Source organism: Sander lucioperca, chromosome 3, assembly GCF_008315115.2.
Source record: "Sander lucioperca isolate FBNREF2018 chromosome 3, SLUC_FBN_1.2, whole genome shotgun sequence".
Classification (NCBI taxonomy): Eukaryota; Metazoa; Chordata; class Actinopteri; order Perciformes; family Percidae; genus Sander; species Sander lucioperca.
In genome coordinates, this window is record NC_050175.1 from 29,035,160 (window position 1) to 29,058,378 (window position 23,219).

At 40.2% G+C, this 23,219-nt stretch overlaps 2 protein-coding genes across 3 annotated transcripts; one reads left to right on the forward strand and one right to left on the reverse strand.

Annotated features, from left to right (window-relative positions):
* On the forward strand, positions 1–13,554 carry LOC116054643 (KH homology domain-containing protein 4-like). 2 transcript variants are annotated; one of them, XM_035999608.1, is made up of 14 exons: positions 1–186; positions 1,426–1,699; positions 1,799–1,918; positions 2,179–2,252; positions 3,829–3,881; positions 4,044–4,240; positions 5,032–5,240; positions 5,667–5,727; positions 6,019–6,076; positions 8,695–8,930; positions 9,315–9,419; positions 11,298–11,383; positions 11,468–11,586; positions 12,005–13,554. In XM_035999608.1, the coding sequence occupies exons 1-14, from the start codon at positions 8–10 to the stop codon at positions 12,130–12,132; spliced, it is 1,899 nt and encodes a 632-aa protein (XP_035855501.1). In that variant the 5' UTR covers positions 1–7; the 3' UTR covers positions 12,133–13,554. The 2 variants fall into 2 exon arrangements, with proteins under 2 accessions (XP_035855501.1, XP_031162163.2); XM_031306303.2 differs by having other exon boundaries at positions 12,008–13,554.
* On the reverse strand, positions 13,418–22,344 carry LOC116054639 (fibronectin type III and SPRY domain-containing protein 2). The gene is made up of 13 exons (XM_031306298.2): positions 22,195–22,344; positions 21,660–21,934; positions 21,109–21,204; positions 20,543–20,776; positions 19,963–19,985; positions 19,383–19,504; positions 17,686–17,850; positions 17,386–17,520; positions 17,046–17,199; positions 16,134–16,267; positions 15,492–15,627; positions 15,182–15,358; positions 13,418–14,243 (listed from the first exon to the last, which is right to left on the reverse strand). The coding sequence occupies exons 2-13, from the start codon at positions 21,915–21,917 to the stop codon at positions 13,994–13,996; spliced, it is 1,884 nt and encodes a 627-aa protein (XP_031162158.1). The 5' UTR covers positions 21,918–21,934; positions 22,195–22,344; the 3' UTR covers positions 13,418–13,993.
* Positions 22,345–23,219: the final 875 nt, after the last annotated feature.

Consider the following 23,219-nt stretch of genomic DNA (forward strand, 5'->3'; position numbering starts at 1 on the left):
ACATAAGATGAAAACAGCTCAACTTCCGCCAAGTCAGACTTCGCGACAAGTCGTCAGAAGAAATCGCCAGAGAGAGCAGACCGATGGCTCTCGTCGTCCAGCGTCAACTACATTAGAAACTGTTCTATTTTTACTGCTGATTTATTGGAGTGGTGCTATGTCTTCGGGAATGACTGGACAAACACCGTAAGTATCCGTTTGGTTTGTTTGTTGTAAATGAATGTGGTTACTTTAGTAATACGAGTTAACACCACACTGAACAGTTAGCTAGCCAGCCAAGCTAATGCTAGCTAAACGTTACCGTGTTTGTCTGTTTAATACACCAGCTAGCTAGCATTGTTGTGGCCTGCTAAAAAAAGTTAGCTTGAGGGATATTACTTGTGCGCGTACAAGTCATTATGAGAAGGCTGACTATAGAGTGTTTGTTATCAAAATACTTTAACAATGTATTCCTTCAAGTCTTAAATAGATGTATTGGTGAAACAAGCGTCCAAAACAGGATTGTAACGTTAACTTGTTAAGGTAGCCAACGTTAGCTCAGCCTGGCTGTTGTTGGCTTAACGTTAGCTGACAATAAACCGTTAAGATACCACAACGTCTGTTTATTTGGCACAACGTACAAACGGTGTTGTTAGCTTAGCCAAAAAGACAAAGTTGACCAACAAAAGACATTTAAAACTACACCATTTAACGTTAACTTTTAACGTAACGTTAAGTTATTATGGGGGCTGTTACACTGCCGCGCGGTGACTCGCCGCCTCCAGTCATTTCAACATGGGGAAGGCGGCAGAGAGTAAAGCGGTTTTGATCATGGCGGTAAGGGCAAAGCGGTTGCTGCCCACCCGAGTGGACACGCACAGATTCTGCTCTGCTGCCCAGAATTCATCGTGCTGATCTTCTGGCGGTAACCGCCGGGCGGCAGGAACCGCTTTCATAAACACGGTTGCTGCGCGGCGGTGTGAAACCATCTATTAACGTTACGATTGGTTGCAATAAACCGCCATCCACAAACGTAACCAGTGCTTTTAAAATATTTAAGTTCCATAGCGTATCCCATTTTTTCTAATAGTAATGTGAAAAGGTGTAAACGAACAGAACCATACAGAATGCAGTGTGTTAAAAAAATGGCCCATATGCCCCTCCTTCATTTTTTTCAACCGTTGTGACCACCCTGTTTCTGATCTGATGACTCTCAATCATCTAACGTTAGCTAGACTTATTACCACTAAACTTATTCAGGCAAATGCAGTGCCATTTTAATCTTGAAGATGTTTTCATTCATTTCTCATTTAAGATACAACAGATCTTCAAGATTGAAATGGCAAGCAAGTCCACTATCCTACTTTTTATGTAGTTGTTAAAATGGTTTAGTAAATGTGATTTTTAAGTATACTTAATTGTTTGTTGTCGTCTTTCTTTTCTCAGGTGCCTTTCCAGCCGATGGGATAAGACAGCCCAACCTAAACAAAGTGTAGATGTGAGGCAGCAGAGGAGTAGTGAAAATGCAGCCCACTCTGTCTCTTTATCAGGAGTCGTCAGCAATGCCGGTTCAAACAGCACCGTTTCACAGCCACCACAAACGGGAGAAAAGCCAGCACCTCAGGGAGGAGTTGAAATGGCTGCGGCCATGGCTGCTAAAATAAATGCCATGTTAATGGCAAAAGGAAAGCTGTTGACTCCTCCACCGTTACTTGCAAAGGTGCACATGATTTAAAAAGCTACAGCAAATAACTGTTTTATTGTTTATGCAGTCATTAAAGGGCTTACAGTTTTCCTGGTCATTTCACGTGTCTTTTAGACCCCTCCAAGTGTGTCTGTGCCAACCACTACAGAAGAAATGGTGGTCACAGAGGTTGACATAAACGATGTACCGCTAACTTGCAGGGACCTTCTTACTAAAGGCAAAACGCAGGAGGAGGTAAGTGGAAAGTGAGCATTGCAGTGTTGCATTTGACACACATTAGTTAAAAGAAAATGGGGAATGTTTTTCTGTGTCGACTTGCCTTCTGTCGCTGCCTCTGGCCAGGTCGTCCTTGTAAATGAGAATTGGCTCTCAGTTGACTTATTTGGTTAAATTAAAGTAAAATAAAATGTAAGAAAGGTCTTCAACCACTTTAAATAAACAAGCAACAATTCTCTCTCTTATGTCTTAATCAAATTTCCTATTACCTTTTTCAGATCCGACAGTTTAGTGGAGCAATCGTCTCAACGAAAGGTCATTACATGTCTGACGCCGAAAAGGGAAAAGCAGGGTATGTACTAAGACTAGGGTTGTCCGAAGATAATCAGTCCTTTTAATACTGGAAATCTGTACCGTGTCCGATCTGATTCTTATTTTTACCCAAATGTTGATTGTGTCTTACACATGACATGTATGCAATAACTGCTGTAGCCTACTATTTGGCACACCTGTCCTTAGTATTGGCTTGGGACATCTCTAATTAAGACATGATCTTTTTCCTGCAAAAGTAATATTCCGTATATTAAAGTTTTACATCAATCTCATAAGGATGGCTAACTTGATGGTAGACTAGACAATATGATATTTATTTGTTTCAATGACCTACAATCTTTGCAATTATTAGGGGTGTCACGATTCTCCAAATCTTTGATTAAATTTGATTCAATTTTCGATTTTTACATTTATTTATTTTTAAAGCACACGTTGCTATGCCATTTTTAGACTAGACTTTTATGCAATATAATATGTGACCTTTATTCACAATGTACCGCGCTACATTGTCAAATTTGAAACATTTATTAACAACAATGTAATAACTTATATCTTCTGTCAATTGGAAACTTGACAATTTGTCAATAAAGTAAAAAGAAAAAAAAGTTTGCCGACAATGCTGAGGGCAGACGCTTTGCAGCAGAGCAGTGTTTGTCAGTGTTTGCCCCCAACGTCGGCACTAGGATTAGGTTATGGTTAGGTGCCTTGAAGACGACGGTCGCAGCGCTGCCTTGAAGGCTTGGTTGGGGGCTTAAAACACCATCGAGCCAGCACAGCGGTCTTAGCAGCTGAGCAGACAGAAAGCAGAGAGGGCGACTCTGCAGTCCGCTATCTTGTTGCTCTCTCTAATATAATCAGTATAAGCTGCTCTGTTTAGGCTACAAAACGTGCATGCAGGCTGAAATTCAACCGTGCAGTTTTGTCGGGATTAAGCTATAAACGGAAGGAAACTCCGCTAGCTGCTAGGCTAACGTGCAATGGTAAACACACAGAATATGGTACACGCACATAGCAGAGCTTGCAATCTGTGGCTTTTTTTTTCTGACAACGCAAACATCGTCAACATAACTCACTGGAAATCCCAAATACTTCCACACAGGTGACTTCAATGAAAGAGGAGGGCGTTCAAGTTCTGTTGATGGGTCTCCTGCATCTGCAGTTGCCATGCTAACTTTTGACTGGCTGTAGCTAAGTTGGAGGAGGTTGACTTGCAGCACTTCAACACGTGTGTGTTTTTTTTTTTTTTTTCCGCTTGACAGGCCGATGTGTCGTGGGGGCGTGGCAGCATCTACGATTCCAGTTTTTTATTCGAAATTCGCGATTGTGACTGCATTTCGGTCGATTTCGATTTAAAATCAAAAACGTAACACCCTTAGCAATTATAGTGATAAACTGTCTTGCTTACTTTTCACCAAGGACATCTCAACATATTTACCAGGAGTGCAAGGTCCATCCAATAAAAATGTAATCAATCAGTGGCCATATAAAAGGAATTATTCAGTGTTAAAATGATACTGGGAAGAAAAGGAACAAATGTTTGGAGGAGTGCAGAAGTTATGTGTTGTCCATGACATTTCTTATTTGCTTTCTTTTAGACAAAGACCTTTGTATTTGCATGTCCATGGAAAGAACCATGGGCAGGTCAATAGTAAGTAGCGCTTTTTTTTATTTATTTTTTTTTTATAAATCTGCTCAATATGCAGAGTTTGGCATTGTCTTCATCTAATGTAATTAACAAATGTTATAAGCATTCCAATAGCTGTTCTTTATGGCTGATGTCCAAACATTGTTGACCTTTCTGCAAAATCAGAGGCTGTGCTGAGGATAAAGGAGATCATCTCTGAAGACCTGTTGAGGGCCTCAGCAGCATCAGGACAACAGATGCCTGTAATGCCTCCGCTCACACTCTACCCTCAGCCTCCTCGCCCTGTCATTACCCCACCTGTGCCACGGATGCCCAACACAACCTCAGTGCCAGGACATCGGCCCGCAGCTCCTCATTCAGGGGTAGGCAAGACATGACGTCTGTGTTGAAGTTCACCCCTCTACAAATGGTGGTGAAACCTGTACAATTATGAACCTTAAAGCTGTATATAATAGGTCTCCTTTAAGTAATAAATCCCCAGGAAACTATACTGTTTTCAGGTTCATGTATTTTGTGTTTCTACTAGAACATGTTTACATAACATTAAACAATGTATTTCTCTCATACTGCCCATGGCTGCTGCACCTGTATTCCCCCTCTGCCTGAGACCCTCTGTTGGAGTGCCTGTCTCTTTAAGCCCCCTTCCCGAAAAGTCTGCTCACAGCAAATTAATACAAGATAATGTCTGGCTTTTGTTTGATATCTAGTATTTAAAAAAAAAAAAAATAAAAAATGCCTTTTTTATTGAGTATATAGTAAATTTAAGCTGGGCTTTTATTGTGAAGGGTAGACACGGAAGAGCCAGCGTTATGGCAGCGCTTCTTTTCCTCAGCCTTTTATTTATTAAAGAGATATATTGTGAACAATTCATTATGCAGCTCAGGTCTTTTGCATTGAATATTGATTGTCTGTGTCAGTCAGGATTTTACAAATGGAGGTTAAGAAAGTGTGGCAAATGAAGACCATGTTGCCTTCACTGATACCCACCTCCCAAATTAAGTAGCAGAGAGAACGTCCCTGGCTAAAGGGAAAAGCCTTGGATTTCTGCATCTGCTTACAAAGCCGTTCTGCCTCTAATCAAACTTATGATGTCAATAAACAACCTAAATATGCAGGGCATAATAATAATAATCACATTTTCCCTTATCCTCAGAGTTTTGTGCACACAAAGATTTTTGTGGGTCTGGACCAGGCGTTGCCCTCGTTCAACGTGAATGAAAAGGTTGAGGGTCCAGGAGGTTCGTACCTGAGTCACATCCAGGCAGAGACGGGAGCTCGAGTCTTTCTCAGGGGAAAAGGTTCTGGCTACATCGAACAAGCATCAAAACGAGAGTCTTTTGAGCCTCTTTATGTCTACATCAGGTATGTTCATTTCAAATGCTCACATTTGGCAAACTTTTCAAGTTCCTTATTGGGATTAGTTTACCAGAAAGGGAGATCCCACAGACACACAGAGGGTATTAAAGCACATAATATACAAATATGCAAACACAATGTCGCTATACAAGCTACGAACAAGACCCATGTTTATTTTAAAATGAAACCACAATAAGAGGATTTGATTTACTTTTTTTTTTTTTACTAAAACATTTTCCCTAAATCATAACGGATCATGACTTAACATGCTTGGTGTAAAAAAGTTTGTCTGAATTAATGAAGTCAACCCAAATTTAAATCCCACGTATGTTTTATTTTGTTTCATTTGCACATAAATGCTAAAACCGTTTTCTTTTTGCTCTCTTAGTTCTGTTAAATCATATTTAACATTTGACCCTTTGTGTGTTACAGCCACCCAAATGCAGCTGGATTGGAGTCAGCGAAGAAACTCACTGAGAGTCTGCTGGAAACTGTAAGTGCATGATATTGTCACCACAAATGAAGTTGAGAATTTAACTGAATTAAATGATGCCTAGCCTAATGGGAGGTTTAAGAAGGTGAAACTATTAAAGCGTTTAGTTTTCACTGATACCCACCTCCTAAAGTGAAAGTGGTAGTGTGAACCACCTGATCTCCAGAGATAGGTTTTGAGTGCTCTGCACCTACCCACAATGCAACTCAGCTGTTAAAAATAAATAAACATAGCCTTTGTGGATTGTTATCAAGTAGGTTTCTCATATAGTTTTTGTTTTACTCTCTCCAGGTAAGGGATGAAAATGCCCGTATGGCGTCAATGTACACAACCACGGGCTCAACACAACGTGAGTATTCTTTTACGCCTTGTAACTAATTCCAACAGGGTGACCAAATATCAGGTACTAGCTGGCTGCATTCTTCTTGTGGTAATTTATCATCCCTTGTCTTTAGTGGCTTAAAGGGATGGTTTGGAGTAATTTCACCTTAGGGTCCTTTGCACCTTGACCTCGAGCCAAACACCCCCCCAGAAGCTTTTTCCCCTTGGTCTAACATTGGTCGAGTTAGCGCTGTCAGCTGAATGGCTTAGTGCAGGCGCTAATGGAACTAAAGGTGTATCTCATAAATTACCCCACTAATAATGCCCGGAATGGTACCAAACTTCTACAGTAGTACTCATAAAACGTTTGTAAGTACACCAGGAGTTTATTTAAAGGAGCAGTAGGTAAGACTTATAAAACTAACTTTCTGTCATATTTGCTGAAACTGACCCTACGTTCGAGTAGAACTACATGAAGCAGGTAATTAAAAAAAAAAATCCGGCTCCTCTGGCACCACCTACAGCCTGTAGTGTGATTTGCAAAAATCCACAGCGCCCTGTTCAGATTCACCAATAAGGGCTGGGGGGGGGGGTCTAACTGCGTGTCAATCACTGCTCATGCACACACATTCATTCTCCCTTGTGGGGGGAGGGGCTTAGGAGACCGTTTTGGGCTTTACCTGAAAGGGGGGAGGGACTGAGAAGTTGTTGATGTTCAAATTTTTTGGCTAAGTCCTGGATCTTCACAATCCTACCTACAGCACCTTTAAATAACACTTGCCTGATGGCTTCTACTCTCTGCTGCTACCGCGGCCGATGGCCCCACTCGTGGAATAGCGTTCCTTTTCAGCTGTACTCCAGTTGGCTTTTTTTGGGTCCTTGGCTTTACTAGGATAATGGAAGTCGTCTTCATCGAAATGTCTGCTACAGACACGGTAGCGCATCTTCTTTAGCGTCTCGACTGGCGTCGTGATGTCCATTTTGAGAACGACAAGCCACTGTTGTAGAAGCTCCGGGTCATTGTAGCGAAACGGCAGATCATGGAAGGTCCCCGGATTGAACCTTTTTAGCTTTTCTACTGCAGCCAGGATAGATACAACTGGGTGGCATCTTGTCCTATCGTTTAACTCACCCTGCAGTAGGTCTGACTATCTCACAACAATCCTCTCCTCAGTCACGTGTACACAGTTGTTTCTGTATAAAAAACGTTTCGCTGAATTTTGAAAGTTTTATAAATGCTTGTATTTTCAGGTCAACACTTAAAAAGTATTTCAAATATCAGAGCTTTTCCCAAATCACGGAAGTGACGTCGACGCAGCGGTAGCAGCAGAGAGTAGAAGCCATCAGGCAAGTGTTATTTAAATAAACTCCTGAGGCCTGTATTACGAATCAAGATCAACATGTCCTGGATTTCTTTCAGTGATCCGGCTTCACCTAACCTAACAACCGCGGTCACGCATAACCTGTATCACGACGCTGGTTATCAACTAGTTCAGTCAACCCAGGTTTTTCCAATCTAGAGACGCGCGCATTCACATAAAAGAGGCGGTGTTTGCGCACCACGACCAATCACAAACATCTACCAGAGCAGCATCTTTAAACAAGAAGAACAAACTATAATTCTACATAAATATGAAGAACACAGACACGGTTTTACAGGCAAAACGCAGGAAGCAAAGCTGGTAAAAAAAGCCGACGCTGTTATGCGTAAATCACAATGTTTAGCTTATCAATATCCAGTGGTGTAGTCTACGTGATAGTAAGCTCCAGGATTTCCATATACTCACTTAAAAATGCCCAATGACACGTAACAACATACTTTCCATTATATGTTTGATATATTTTGAATTGTCATCTGTGCTTTATTCTTCACATAGGCTCAATGGAGGTATTTCACCATAAATTGGTGCATAAAAGTGTATCGGAATACAGGAAATTAAGTCGTTGATGCTTAAAACTTCCCTGGGGGAGGACACCCAGACCCCCCACTATGATATGCCCCCCTCCTCCCCCAAAGGCAGATTCTGGCCAATATACAGTACAGTACACCCACTACAATACATTAGACTAAACTGGTCACTTCCCCATCAGTCAGGCGCAAGATCTGACCATAATTACACTTTTGCTTTCCATAAACTGTCGTTGCTTTAGGCTTTTATTTCAGTTGCAACCCCAGCAGTGGTAAGCTGTGAGAGAAAAAAAAAAAAAAAACATAATTCAAACCGATGTGCGCATTGGCAACACACGGCTAAAGAAGCCAACAAATAGCCTATAAGTAATTCCCTCCGCTGAAAATCTATCTTTCATAAAGATACTATATATACGATATTTGTACTACTGTAGAAGTTTGGTACCATTCCGGGCATTATTAGTGGGGTAATTTACGAGATACACTTTTGGTTCCATTAGCGCCTGCACTAAGCCATTCGGCTGATAGCGCTAACTCGACCAATGTTAGACCAAGGGGGAAAAAAACTCTGGGGGGGTGTTTGGCTGGAGGTCAAGGTGCAAAGGAACCTAGGGTGAAATTACTCCAAACCATCCCTTTTAACAATAGGTTGAAATAGTACATCACAGTTGTCAAAACACCGTTATTGATTCATGTGATATATGCTATTAACTCCACGTTCTATACTTTCATTTCAGCATACGCAGCACATGGATTTCCACCTAATAGCAATTACTCTAGCCAGGGGTCCTGGTATAACTATCCAGCAAATGGGTATGCTGGCGGCTATTCAGCGTACTCAGGAGCCAGTGGTTATTGGAGTAATGCAAATGGTCCCCCAAGTCATTCTAACATGTCGACAAACCCTCCATCTTCTCAGGCAATGGTTCAGTATCCGGTGTGTCCTAGGAAACCGCATCCTTATCTCTCCCAGGTAATTACCAAAGATTAAGGCTGCCGCTAATTGTTTTCAGCATTCACGTTATTTTTTTTTTTTATTTTTTTTTTACATTTTGATTGATTTAACCTGTAAAATTTGAAAAAGAAATGTTTGATATGAAGCAAGTAAAATATTTAAATATTAAGTAACAATATTATATTATTTAATTGCCATTATGTAGTCAATCATTTAAAAGATTGACCAGTAACTAATTTACAGTTGCAAGTTTAAATCTGCCGAACAAGCTTCATGTTAAAAGGTTTTGTGCTCCTTTCAGCAAGGACACATGACGTCGCAACAACCTTTTTAAGGAGTTTTACGTTTTCTAAAATCCTGCTGCTGCATCAGTGTGTATGTGTTGGTTTTGCTCTACTTAAGCATCCTGGCAGCAGTGAGACAGTGGCGCCTGAAGGATCTTTAAGCACCCCGCCTGACCCAGGAAGTCCCAGACGTCATTTCCAGGAGGGGTCTCGGGAAGAACAGGTTAGCTGAAGAGCAACACCTGTACATATCGCTGAAAGATAATTCTGGCCATTTTAACATGAACATGTCTTTTACTCAATGATTTACTTGTTTGAGTTACGGCTAGCAGTTTAAAGCGCAACTCTCGTCAAAATGCAACCTAGGGTCTTTTTGTGAATGTACCCGAGTCAAACTTTCGTTTTTAAAAGCATATTTAGGACGGAAGCGCCACTTTTAAGATTTACCGTATTTTCGTTTTTCGGTCAAATGGCCTTTTGAATGGGAGTGCTAGGGACACTACAATGATTGCATCAAAAAAGCTATTTTTAAAACACTAAGAAGGCTCGACACAACATGAAACTTTGCTCCAAGTATCACCAGAGGCTCTACACATGAACTTGAGCATTGAGAACATTGTTTGTGTACACAGAGTTTACTAAAAAAAGGTTTTGAACGACTTACTTCAGCTGTTGTTTCCGGTCGCTACCATCTCGCCAGTCAAAAAGTGTCTATCTCCAAATGCGGATGAACGGACTCCATAGGAGGAAATGTCATTCTTATACGAGGCTCCTTTTTCAGCCACAAGGTCAATGTTTTTTACTAACGACAAAACAATTAATAATCCGTGCATTTATATGGAACTAAGCTTTAGGAGCTTTTCCATCTTTTAGCTCCTTTCAGCTCCTCCCTGTTATGTTGCACTTGGAGATTGACACTTTTTTTTTTTTTTTTTTTTTATATTTTTATTATTTCCATCAAGAAGTAATACATATACCAGCATACTGTGTACTTTTATACTCCAGAGTACATCTCATACTAGTAACCGTATTCCTCTACTCCACTTGTACATACACACCACCCCACACAGTTTGACACACACACACACACACACACACACACACACACACGGTTTCCAGCTCTGTCAACATACCTAGTCCTTATTTCTTAGCCATTTAATTTAGAGATCAACACTTTTTGACTGGCAAGATGGCAGCGACTGGAAACACCAACAGCTAAAGTAAGTCGTTCAAAACCTTTTTTTAGTAAACTCTGTGTAGACAAACGATGTTCTCAATGCTCGAGTTCATGTGTAGAGCCTCTGGTGATACTTCGAGCAAAGTTTCATGTTGTGTCGAGCCTTCTTAGTGTTTTAAAAATAGCTATTTTGATATTATCATAGTAGTGTCCCTAGGACTCCCATTCAAAAGGCCATTTGACCAAAAATGAGAATACGGTAAATCTTAAAAGTGGCGTTTCCGTCCTAATTATGCTTTTAAACGAAAGTTTGACTCGGGTACATTCACAAAAAGACCCTAGGTTGCATTTTGGCGAGAGTTAGGCTTTAACTGTCCAGTCTTCACCATTCATAGAGAATGGAAAAGCTTTAATCATCGCTGCTAAACCACAAACATTGTATAATTACAGTTTATATTCTGTGAAATGATTCAATGACAAGTATCAATGTCAGTTTCAGCTTGTCCTGCATGCATGCATGCTGTCTCTGTAGCTCTCGTCTATTTTTAGACTAGTCAAAATTACCACCCTTAATACAAATGGTCGTTGTACAGTACAAGGCTAAGCAGGGTTTTTTGACCACAGACATGGGTTTAAGCTGTGTCACTGTAAGTCTGAAAATGGATACAATTCTGACTATTTGGAAATTCCCAAAATCAACTGTCAACCCTGAAAGCATTTCAGGCTCTGTCAAATTTCATTACATCTATTTGTCATGAGACCTATCTTTAGAGATTTAAATTAAATCGTTAGTCTTTTTCAGTTTTTTTTTTTTTTTGTGTGTATGAAAATAAAATGTTTAAAAAATAAGGTTTTCACATACTATAATTCCTATAGATCAAACATTTTCTTTTATTCTTAAATGTTTTGTACTTTGCTGTATAGCCTACTAGCAAATCTCCAGAGGGGCCTGCTCATCAAGAGTCTGCACTTCCTGCCTCCAGTGTTGGAGAAGAGAAAGTAGTCGAAAGGTCTGTTGATAGATCTAATTTCCCTTGTATGTTGTTCTTCATGAATCTTGTGTGGTGTAGATATTGATGTTTTTCTCTCTTCAGGATTCTGATGCCCCCACCGCCACCCCTCTTTGTGGCTCCTGCCCCTGTTGCACGCAAAAGGCCAAGAGACACTGTGGCAGAAGATCCAGTCAGTCTGCCTGGCATCGCCGCCTCAATGGGTATGCATTTCTTTATCGCCACATTGACTGAGAGCCTGAGTACTCAGACATGTCTGTTGCATGACATGGCATCTCCCCCCCCATGCCATGAACGGGGGAGGAGTGGAGACCTGTGTGAATCTCTCCACCGGTAGATCCCACTAACACACTCTTCTTGTATATGTTTTTTGTCTTTCCCTTGTTCTCTCTCTCAACATGTGTCCCTGGACCTGCCTGTTATGGATGTGTGCTCTGCTGCCGTTTCATTTGATATCTTCCCTCCCCTGGCTGTGGATCAAACGAACTCAAAAACCACCGCTAACATGGGGCTCCTCAATGGGTTTTCTTTTTGTTTTCTCTCGCTTTGTCGTCATCATCCCCTCCCCGTTTCCCCCACCTTCTCTCTACTTTCTGTCTCTCCGTTTTTATTGTGCCCTAACAGGTGTTCAAGAGGAGCTGTGCGAAAAGAAGTCTAAAGTGGACGAATCGGGGCTTGTGCCCTATGAAGGAGACTCCTCAGATGAAGAGGAGGAGAGGACACACAGCAGTAAGACAGATAACTCATAACCCCTGCCCCGCCCCATCCCCACTGTCCAGGAAACCCACAGACCCAAAGTCGACATTCAGTAAATTAATATAGTTCTCAAACCCAAACCCCAATAAAAGGAAAAATCCACCCTTGCATTTTCAAACACTGTTTTAGGACTATACCAGTGTTTTACCCCATTTACTTGAAATGACAAATACAGTATTGCTGAGCACTTACCAAGCAAGCAGACAGTTTTCCATTCATCTCAGTATGGCACTTAAGGCCAATTTATGCCCCTGCGCTAAATCTACGCCGTGGGTACGTACGTAGGTACCTGGAGATACGGACCCTACGCCGTAGCCTGACGCGCACCTCTTAAAAATGTAGCTACATGTCACGGAGACGCAGACCACAACAATGTCACGTTTCACCCTACTCACTTCCTGCTTCTTCATAAACATGAAATCAAGGAGAGGGTTAATTTTTCCTGCTACAGATTCCTGACCGTGGTCAGAAAGCACAGGGGAGACACTTTGTTTCTCCCACTATGCCTCTAGAGTTAGTACTCGCTCCAAAGCTAATCACCATCACTCTCTCACTCGCTCTACCACACACACACACACACACACACACTGGCCCTGCTATTCTCCCTGCCAAAGAGGTTGACCCAGACACCAATGCACAAGTATAAAAGCTCTGCGTAGAGCCCCCGCAGAAGCATAAATCCAGCTTTAGGGACACTTGATTTTTGGTATGATTTTTATGTACTGAAATCCATTTTAGGACTTAAAGACAGATGACCAAGCTTCATACACTGTCAGGTTGACAATCTTTATACAGCGTTAATGTAAAGTGCAGATTATTTGTAGTAAACCGGCTGAAGATGCAAAAAACACTGGTATGGTCTTTGAATTATTACCACTTTCTGATGTTTGGTGCTTTCCTGGACTCTTAAGGAAGAAAGGTTTTAATTGTCTTGTCCTGTTGTAGGTTTTGCTTTGTGTACTTCCGTTTCAGTTAGTGTTTTTATTTTTCTCCCAGAATACCTTTCTGTAACCGCTCACACAATGGGTGTGAACCTGTTGGTTTTAGTCAAAGGTGGGCATGTTTAAATGTATGCCCAACTTTATAGCAACTGTAAATAATTGATAATCTGCCAACTAGTTTCATTGTCATTGTGCATATGTTTGTAGCCACATGTCTTAAAATGCAGCACATCTTGTGGCTTCATGCTCATTAGGGAAGTTTGAGGTTTTGGTTTAAAAAAAAAAAAAAAAAAAAAAAAGTCCTTTTTACAGTGTCTTTCTTCCTTGTGTTATTGCTGTCTTGATAGAAGCCTTTTTTTTTTATTCCAAGGGTCTCACTCTAAAACGTGCACTTACCAGTTTCTTAAATACAGAGACATTTTTTGTTGGCAAAATATATATCGCTATTAAACAAAATATTCACATTTTACAGTGTGGAAGTATTCAGGGTGGATTTTTCCTTTTTTTTTAAAGATGTGAATACTTTATAACTATAAATATTTTTATTTCTTAAAACATAACAAACATCTTTTGTTAATCAAAAACAAGCCCCTTTTTTTTTTTTTTTTTTATTTGAACACTTGGTCTGCTGCAAGTTACTGATGCTATAAATACATATTGTAAAATTCAGTTTAACTTTTTTCATATCTTGGAAAATGGTGTATGCCTGTTCCCATGGAATACTATAATAAAACACCTAAAAACCTCTTATTGTCTTTGGATCCCACACATCTTATATTGCTGGGGAAGGTCATCAGATTTTTTGGGTTTTTATAATTTGGGTGTTTACAATGTTTTTTTTATTGCTGTATTACTAAGTATTAAAAAACAAAGTAGTTTCACTTTCTTCCAGCCCTGGAAAAGATTGCTGGAGTCAGATGAATGTGTACTCGGGAGCCTCTATGTCATTGTGTACAGTAAGAGCTCCTGGGTTGTCCAGGCCAAAGCAGGGGTGGACATAATTTCGAAAGTGACAGTGGAAGGTGTGTAGATGTTGTTCCAGTTCCACATTAAAAAAGGACAGAGTACCCCTCTCGTAGTCCAGTGCCACTCCTATCCGTACTGGATTTACTGTAATCCTCAGGTCAGGACTCCAGCCATTGTGCAGAAACTCGTATTTATGCCTAAAGGGAAGAAAGCCGCAACATTATGATTGTGTAAAGCAAAGTTCTTAATATAGAGCTTTTTTTCTCTCATCCTGATGTGATCATTTTCTCACTGTCAGCCATTGGTAAAGCAGATGCTGAATCATGAGCCAGCAGTAGGATTTGAAATGGCTGCAGATAAAAGAAAATGAGGAATGATTGCGTGTATGCAGAATCACCAAGAAGATACCCACAATGGAAACCACATTTAGGTCTTGTGTGATATGATTTGCTAAATGTGACAATTCAACTGTCCTGCTTTGCTCCAAGAAGAGTTGCCATAGCAACACTTAGAAAAGTAACCTCTTCAACAGTGGGCTTTTCTACCTTCAATGGGCTTAGGTTTGCATTGAGGGGATGCATAATTTTTTGCTTAGGGAAGGCAAACGTTGGTGGCTATGCATACAGTCTTGGCCCAGTTTCCATGTATGCAATAGTAGTCCCTCAGAGGATAAGCATGCTAATTGTGGTATCAGATTGGCTGAAAAATGTGTGCCTATGTAAGCCAGTTTCTCACCAGCTTGTACAAGAAGTACATTTCATCAAGTATGAGCAACAAACCAAGGGTACTTTAACCCTTGTGTTTTGTTAAAACTTGGGTTACGCAAACTGACTTGTTGATAAAGATGACAAAATATGAAAATCCTAAAGCGTTATTACTACACCAAACAAGGGAATTCACGTTTTAGAATTTATGGGCTACGCACAAACAATTATTTATGCCCTTTGCCAAAAAAAGTCATTCACAAACAAATGTACAGTATCTTATCATGGGACATTACTTTCAGACTTATTTGGGAGTAGTGCTTCATAAAAGTACTGTTAACGCCTATCACAGAGAGAGAATATGGAGACAGCTGGGGTCTTCAGGTTAAAGTTCATAAAATCCTATTTTAACAGAGATGGTGCACTGTTACCTGGACGGGGTGAGAATGTGTCTCATACACCAGGAGGTGTTGTTGGCTCCGAGGTACGAGTTCCTCTCTGTGTCTTCGGATGCAACTCCGATCCTAAATTCCGTCACATCATCCACCTCAACTTCCCAGTAATGCCGGCCTCGCACTGGGATCAGATCCCCCAGGACAGCTACACATCTGTGCATACACCCAGTATTTTACATAATAACACTAATAATGGGCTATCTTACAAAAAATTCATTACCTTCTGTCACACTTTTTTGTAATAAGAAAACAAATCTGTCACACAAGCAGCAATTGTATGCTTTACCTGGTAAAGGTGTTGTTATCATCTAAGGCCATAGCGCTAATTGGCAGTTCTTCATCTCCATAAAACATGGTGAAGCCGTCTTCAGAGATGGACAGGCAAGGATGGGCAGTGTCCTCCAGGAGGTAGAAGAATGTACCTGCACAGGTAAACAAATGTTAGTCAACATATAAATGTGTGAAAAAGCGGTGATAGGAAGTACATCTTGAAGTACAGTATTTAAATACAAATTTGAGGCACTTGTACTTGTTTTTCCATCTGATGCTACTTTATACTTCCCCTCCACTAGTTATTTAAACAGCTATAGTTTTTTTTTTTTTTTAGATCAAGATTTTATAAAAGAAAAACCTAAGTAAATAAAATATGCATTGTTAAGAATTATCCAACAATATATTTGGCAGTTCAAATAGCTCCACGTAGATCACTTACATGTTAATGCAGAGGTTCCCAACCTGGGAACCAGGACCCACACCTGAGGCTAGTTTGACTACTTTTACTTTGCCTATGCTTTAAGTACATTTTGTTGCTAATACTTCTGAATGCAGGAAGTGTAACAGGATATTTTTTATAAATCAGTAATGCTATTTAAATGATCTGAATACTGGCCAAAAGCACCATGAACAGGCTGATCCCAATGCTTCTCACCTGTTGTGGAGACAGTAATAACTTCACTCCTGTCGCTGGGCCCGCCAATGTTGACTGCTCTCACAGAGATGAGGTAACGGCGTCCTGTCTGCAGCTGGATCAGACACTGACAGCTGGGCACGGCTACTATAGACCTGGAGGATTAACCAATGGGACAGAAGGCTGATATCACTTCCTTTTTAAAAATACTAAATGCACAATGATGACAACTTTTTGGATTGGCTTTTATTTTCATAGCTCTACCAGAGCGTAACACCTTGAAATAAGATGTCTCTCTACAATATTAGGTGGATAAATGGGGTGTTTAACTAAGAACTCTGTCATATTTGGACCACAGACCCATTTTAATGAATACAGTAAGGGCTCCTCTATCAAAGAAAAAATAAAATCACAGACCCTTTAAATGAAAAGATTGACTTTGTGAAGTGACCCCAAATGCGAGGACGGTATTCTAGCTGCGGCTGACAGTGCTGCAGGAGCAGAAGCTAAGAATAGATTTTCTAGGACAGAGTGTGTCTTGATTCAGCAGCTCTATAACCATAGGACCTTAAAAATCCTAGGCAAGCACAAACAAGGGCTTGTTTATGGATGAATTGAAGCAAAGGCCTTACTGAAAGGACAGGCCAGTGAAGATAAATACCATGGTGCTGCATCTTTGAAGCTCTGCAAATCCAGTGAAGCATTTTTGTTTTAAACAGAGCGCTTTTAGTTTACCTTTGTGTGCAAACTCATAAAAACTCAAAAAAAAAAACATGACGAATTTCAAGGAAAGCTAAATTAAATCTTGAGCTTGTTTCTATGTTGAATCTGTCAACTGTAGGTGCAGACAGACAGGCAGACAGACAGACAGATACTTAATTGATCCCGAGGGAAATTTAGGAAATGCTGTATGTCTGTTATAACAGTTCTTACTCCGTAGTACCGCTCTCTGTGCCATCAGTACCCATCTCACTGAGCTCCACCGTGTAAGAGTCTACAGGGTTGGTGTTCCCTGACTCCCAGCGAATCAGAGCAGCCTCTCGACAGCTAGTACACTCCCTCTGCTTGATCACTGGAGGCGACGGCACTAGAGAGAGAGGAATCAACCATTTAGACTTTATTCTCTTCAACATTAATCATACAAGGCTGGAGTGATTACAAAATAGAGAACACAAGTGATTTTAGGGGACATCCTGAGACAACAGAACAACTATTTCAGCTGTCACAAGTGTAATGACACCTCATGCACTTGTAGGAGTGCGACATTTAGTACCTGTCACGTATAAGGCCTTCTCGCTCGCTGGGCTGATGCCTGTGGTGTTGGTAGCAGTCACCCAGAGTTCATACTGAGCATTGGGCAGCAAATCTGTCACAGTGCAGTGGGTCTCCTTCACGTTGATTTTGCTTACTGAAAGGCCGGCACAGAATTAATTGTGGCTGTAATGATCAAAGCATCGTCACCAATATCCTCCTCCAGTAAATCAAAAATATTCCCACATCAACAGATACTATTTCAACAGTAGATGGTGTTATCATGCAATGTGAATCTGCAGTCAGTGTCTCGGTGTTATACCATGTGGTGCACAGGCGCTGTCTGCCGGTGTGTCCTCCAGCACCGGTCTGTAGTAGAGCTCATAGTACTCCACCGTGTCGTCGGAGAACAAGCTCCAGCACACACGCAGTGACGTCTGGGTGGCAGAGTTGGGCATCTGGGGGTTGATCACCGGGGCAGATGGAGCTGTTTTTATATTAGAGTAAAAGATTTAACCCAGTTTTGTCATCAAGTCATACCATCAAAGGCACTAAGATAACGTTTCTATAGCAGTTTTGCATAAAAAGCGATACATAGTGACAGCTTGTTCTAGTTTAAACTCAACACTGACACCTTTTTGCTATTTATTATTATTCTTACCCATAAAACATCTGGTAAGATCAATTGTACTGAAGGTGTAAAATACAGTGATATAAGCTTTGGTGAAAGCTCAATAAGGAAAACATTTCTCTCACACAGTATCCATTTATTCCTCTACAGGTGCATTTTTGCTATTTCTTCTTGCTCTAACGCATCGCTTCCGCTACTGATTTTACCATGTCTGACCAATGATCTTTCTGCTCGTGTTCCTCAGGTCGAATCAGCCCTGAGCCCTGAAATGTTGTTCAATTCTGAGCTGCGGCCCTTTGCTGCATTTCATTCCCCATCTTTCTCCCCTTTCATGTCTAATCTGTCCTATCGAATAAAGGCCTGAAATGACGGGAAAAAAAATCTCCCCACCACCACAATTACCAGGATGTTCAGGGAGATTCAACTGAGAGTTCCCATCACCCACCTGCTGTCTTTACGTGGTGTGATTCTAGACTCCCATCTCCTATCTTCATGTGGGCCTATGCTTAATGAAGATGCCTCAAGTCAATGGGGTCTAATCACCTTAGTCTATCTCTGTTGCTAATCTTGATAAATATTGTTTTACACTTCCAAATTTAAAACACTAAATGGGTGGTGACAGGACTGAGAACATCACTTGATTATTAACCTACTAAGCCCCCCCTCCCTCGGACAATTTGCACTACCCTATCCCACCCATACTGTTCTATTTATTTATTTACAAATGTACATGCTGTAATTACACCTATACATAGCCATATTATACTGCTCTTCATACTATTCATCCTGCACATACACTTATTCTTACTGCTCTTGTAATGTTACCACACTGCACACATAGCTGTACATACTGTACATATCTGTCTATATGGTTCATACAGAATATCCATATTTATTCTGTTTTTCTTATTATATATTCTGCTAATACACTACATACATCTATATTATTCTTACTATACTATACTATAATGTCACTGCTACTACATTGCACATATCTGTACATGTTGTTCATACTTTGTTCATATTACATAGCCATATTTATTCTGCTCTTATAACACTGCAATATATTTCTTGTCCTGCCTATGCACCACCTGTCTATACTTTGTATATCACATTGCACTTTTCTGCTTTTTTGCACTTCTGGTTAGATGCAAACTGCATTTCGTTGTCTTTGTACTTGTACTCTGCACAATGACAATAAAGTTGAATCTATCTATTATTGACACACTGGCGGCCACCCTGTGTATAAAAACACAAAGCTAGCTGGTCTAAGCTGTCCAAGAGAACAATGTGTCAAAGACATCCTGGCAGATATTGACAAGAAAATGAACCTTCATCTGTGTGCTGTACTGACAGGGTTAACTGGGGGAACGGTTTGTAAATCAGACCTGGGACAACGTTGATGGAGTCCATCATGGTTTTGACATCTGACAGGTCAGCAAGGGGTGTGTTAAACTCAAGACTTGTAGACAACGTGAGGTCAACCTCCTCTTTGACGAACTCCTCGATTCTAGTGTAGTACAAAAAGAGAAAGAAAAACAAGCTGTGAATAATAAGAGTTAACATTTAGGGTAAAGCAGCTTGTGTCATGCCGTTCATTTGGATCACTTAAAATGTATTCAGTTTGACAAAGAAATCTTAAAAAAAATTAAAGGTCCACTTACTAGCTTTTCCTGGAGCATTTTGTGGTATATTGCAGTGGATGAAGTTTTCTCATTTGTCATGGAGACTGAGCTATCCCAATGCTCTGCAAAAAGCTAATAAGTGGACCTTGAGTACGGACTTACATGTCAAAGCACTTTTTTCGAAGGCCAAGAATTTACTTTCATGCTCAAAATGTGTCAACCTAGACAATATTAGTATGAGACTGAAAGCAAAAACACCTGGAAACACAATATCAGCCCCGTGCCATTAATGGTTAGTATTTTGAAACCGTGCGGCATACTCACTGAGCAGCTTCATAATTACCTTTTTATGGTGGGCATAACTGCCTATCAATAAAGGCCAAAGAAAGCAATTGAACAAAGTAAATAAATGTAGAAATACTTAAAAATATTTCATATCCACAATCACATCAGTTGTGATGATGGCAAAATCCTCTACAACTGGAGCCATCTATCATCATGTATACTAGGCATGGGAATCACCAGAGGCCTCACAATACAATATCATCACGATACTTATGTCACAATACGATATTATTGCGATTTTACAGTAAACATATTGCGATATTCTGCGATATAATTGCAATTTATTACCTTTTTTCCCCCCAACATAACATTTTTCCCAATTTCAAATGATGTCCCGACAGGAAAACATTGTCAACATCTGTTTTATCTTCATCTCACTTCCATTTTATTGCTGCAAAATGGGATTGTCAAGCAGACAAACTGACCAACACATATATAATAATAGATCGATACTTGCCGTCTGTGTATCGATACAGTATTGCCGTGGAAAATATCACGATACTATGCTGTATCGATTTTTTTCCCCCCACCCCTAATGTATACAACTGTAATCTGCACTTAAACACAAGCAAGGACACCTTTAGGAAAAGCCTCTTGTCTTGGCTGCGGTAGACCTCCTGGGCTGTCTCAATGAGCTCTTTGGAGGCATCCATCTCCCGGCCACAAGCCAGCAGCTGCTTGTACAGGGCCTCCAGCTTGCCTTTCTTCTCCTCCTCCAGTCCAGCCGCCCTCTCGTCATATCGCTGAGACAACGTCTGGAGCACATCGTTGTAATGCTGCTCCAAGTGCTGCTCCTGACGGCCAAAATTCTCCTGACACACACATTTATATGATCATACTTAGGGATTTACACGTGTTATGCATTCAACAAAATATGGAAAGGAAAGAAAAACCAGGAGAGCACAACAGATCAAGGGAGGCAATGAATGAAATGGATGTGTTTGGCTCGTGAGTTCAGGCCCTCCAGGAGATACACAAAATTGAAATCTGACATCTTGAACTTTATTTCTGCCTTTAAGTTTAATAAAACAATATAATAATAAAGTATCCCCAAAATGCTCACACAGACATACAATGATAAATCACTGTCAAAACACATTACAACAATCAGTTTCACTAAACTAATTTTTTGGAGAACATTTACCTCCACAGTGAGAAAGATTTCCTCCAGATGACCTGCAAAGTTCTCCATCTCAGCAACCTTCCCTTGCAACCGATTCCTGATTGTGACGATCTCACCCTGAAAACAATTCAAGTCAGACTTCTTTCTCTTTATAATTCAAACCAGTAACATAAACAATTTTTCAGCCTGTGCTGTCAGGACTTATAAAACCTTACATGTGGACAGCTCTATCTTCTGGGAGTTAGCTACAAAGAAATCTGGAATTATAGATGTTAGATCATCAGATGATATTAGATCACAGTCATTAAGTGGAATTCATGGCCATTTTAGGGATATAATAGGATGTATAGTTAGTCAAGTATTGAAGTGTTTTTAATAGCGTGTTTTTTGTTCACAATTTTTTACGGGTGCTGGTTCTGTATTTCTGTCGCCTATTTTCACAAAGACATCTAGAAAAAGTTATTTAAATCCCCATGAATTCATTGGGGTTGAACAGAGGTCAATTAAAATAAGAAATATATCAAATGTTTCATTCATACATAATGGGACAAATCTGTGTTAGTGTCCCCCACCTCGGTTCCTCTCTCTTTAAACACATCATCGTCATCAAGTCCTTCTCCTGCCCCAGTGGGAGACGGAAGGCTGTCCTCACAGGGCTCAAAACGAAGGGACTCGTTGGTGTCAATAGAAAACCTCTGGAAGGTGGAAACTCCTCGGGTCGCCCTCCCTCCTCTGTCTGCCATAGTGGTCAACTCTCTGCTTAACTCCTGGTGCTCAGCTTCCTCTGCAATCACATCCAGTCTGCCTCCTTTGATCTCATTCAAGTCCATTAGGAGAGTCACTGTGGCTGTGGGAGGTTTACAATCCATTTATGATTCACATACAATTTATTTCAGCCCTTCCTGTTCTTACCTAATTAGATCGACAACAATTTAGAATAATATTCTAAACATTCTGCATCCAATATTAACTGAACAGAATGAACACAACAGACTATGAGACCTCTAAACAAAATTCTTCATACTTTCACTAAGGAAAATACCTGTGCAGAACAATACGTTTGTCATTAAATGATCAATGGTCAATGAGCAGTTCATAGCAAATTACCTGGATAATTCAGCAAACCAGTCTGTTCTAAACAGCCATTACAGGCCAACAGTGGTGTCCGACAAGCCACTAAAGTAAGTAGTTCAACCCTCACCCAGAAGCTGTGACAAAAATAGATGGGACTCAGATTGCTCAAATGTCATAGGCATGCCAAACACCCATGCAGGAAGTTAGAAATGTATTGAATACAACTATTAATTTAGACTAATCAGGGGCCTCAGTTTTGTTAACACTGTAAAACTTGTGAAACTTAAGGGTCCGGCTATCATTGGATAATCTATAAGCCTAATTAATTTGTAATTAAAAAATGAAGACCACATATCTGTTATTTGTTTCAAAACCAAAAATGAGTCGTACAGGTGTCTGAATCAAAAAAAGAAAAGAAATCGACCGGGTAGTCACCGTAGTAGCCATTTCATTTATATTGGCTAGTCTATGGGTAAAACACAGTGCTTTTACTTTGAAATCCCCAGGGCTGGTTCTGCCGCCTCTTCCTCCATCTCCAAAGGGTGTACAAGAAGATATGTTATGTTATGTTATATGTTATGTTATGTTATGTTATGTTCATAATTTATGGTTATTCCTTTGTTAATTTAGTTTAGCTCTCCTTAAATTGACGCTGTAGCTTGCAGTCAACACAACCTTTTGTTTTTGTACAACTTGTACAAAGATTCTGCGCATTTCACACTGCAGTACACACTCCCTGTCTCTTAAAAAAACATTTTTTTTTCTCATTCTGTTTAAGTTCCAGTTACCAAGTATCTAGTGTTTTATATATAAAACACTATAAAAACGTTTTTTTTTTAGTATTAACATGTTAGGGGTAGACTTAACTTAATGAAAGCTTCCCACACAAGTCCTGATTCAAGACAATCATAATATAAACTGCATCTTTCTGGTACATTTTTTTCCAAACAGTTAGTCCAGAAAGTTGCCTAAGAAAAAATTCTTTTAGTCAGTCTACACATAATGACCCATGTGTATTGTATTATTATTCTCATATTTAATTATTTGTTATCTCATAA

What these genes read in the sequence shown, in the direction of transcription:
- LOC116054643 (XM_035999608.1), top strand. Translation starts at nt 8, where the DNA reads ATGAAAACAGCTCAACTTCCGCCAAGTCAGACTTCGCGACAAGTCGTC. An exon ending in GAACCATGGGCAGGTCAATA is followed by an intron (nt 3,882 to 4,043) that starts GTAAGTAGCGCT and finishes CTGCAAAATCAG; the next exon opens with AGGCTGTGCTGAGGATAAAG. An exon ending in CGCATCCTTATCTCTCCCAG is followed by an intron (nt 8,931 to 9,314) that starts GTAATTACCAAA and finishes GCTCTACTTAAG; the next exon opens with CATCCTGGCAGCAGTGAGAC.
- LOC116054639 (XM_031306298.2), bottom strand. Translation starts at nt 21,917, where the DNA reads ATGGACTTGAATGAGATCAAAGGAGGCAGACTGGATGTGATTGCAGAG. An exon ending in GTTATGCCCACCATAAAAAG is followed by an intron (nt 19,505 to 19,962) that starts GTAATTATGAAG and finishes GTACTACACTAG; the next exon opens with AATCGAGGAGTTCGTCAAAG. An exon ending in GAAGGCCTTATACGTGACAG is followed by an intron (nt 17,200 to 17,385) that starts GTACTAAATGTC and finishes CTCTCTCTCTAG; the next exon opens with TGCCGTCGCCTCCAGTGATC.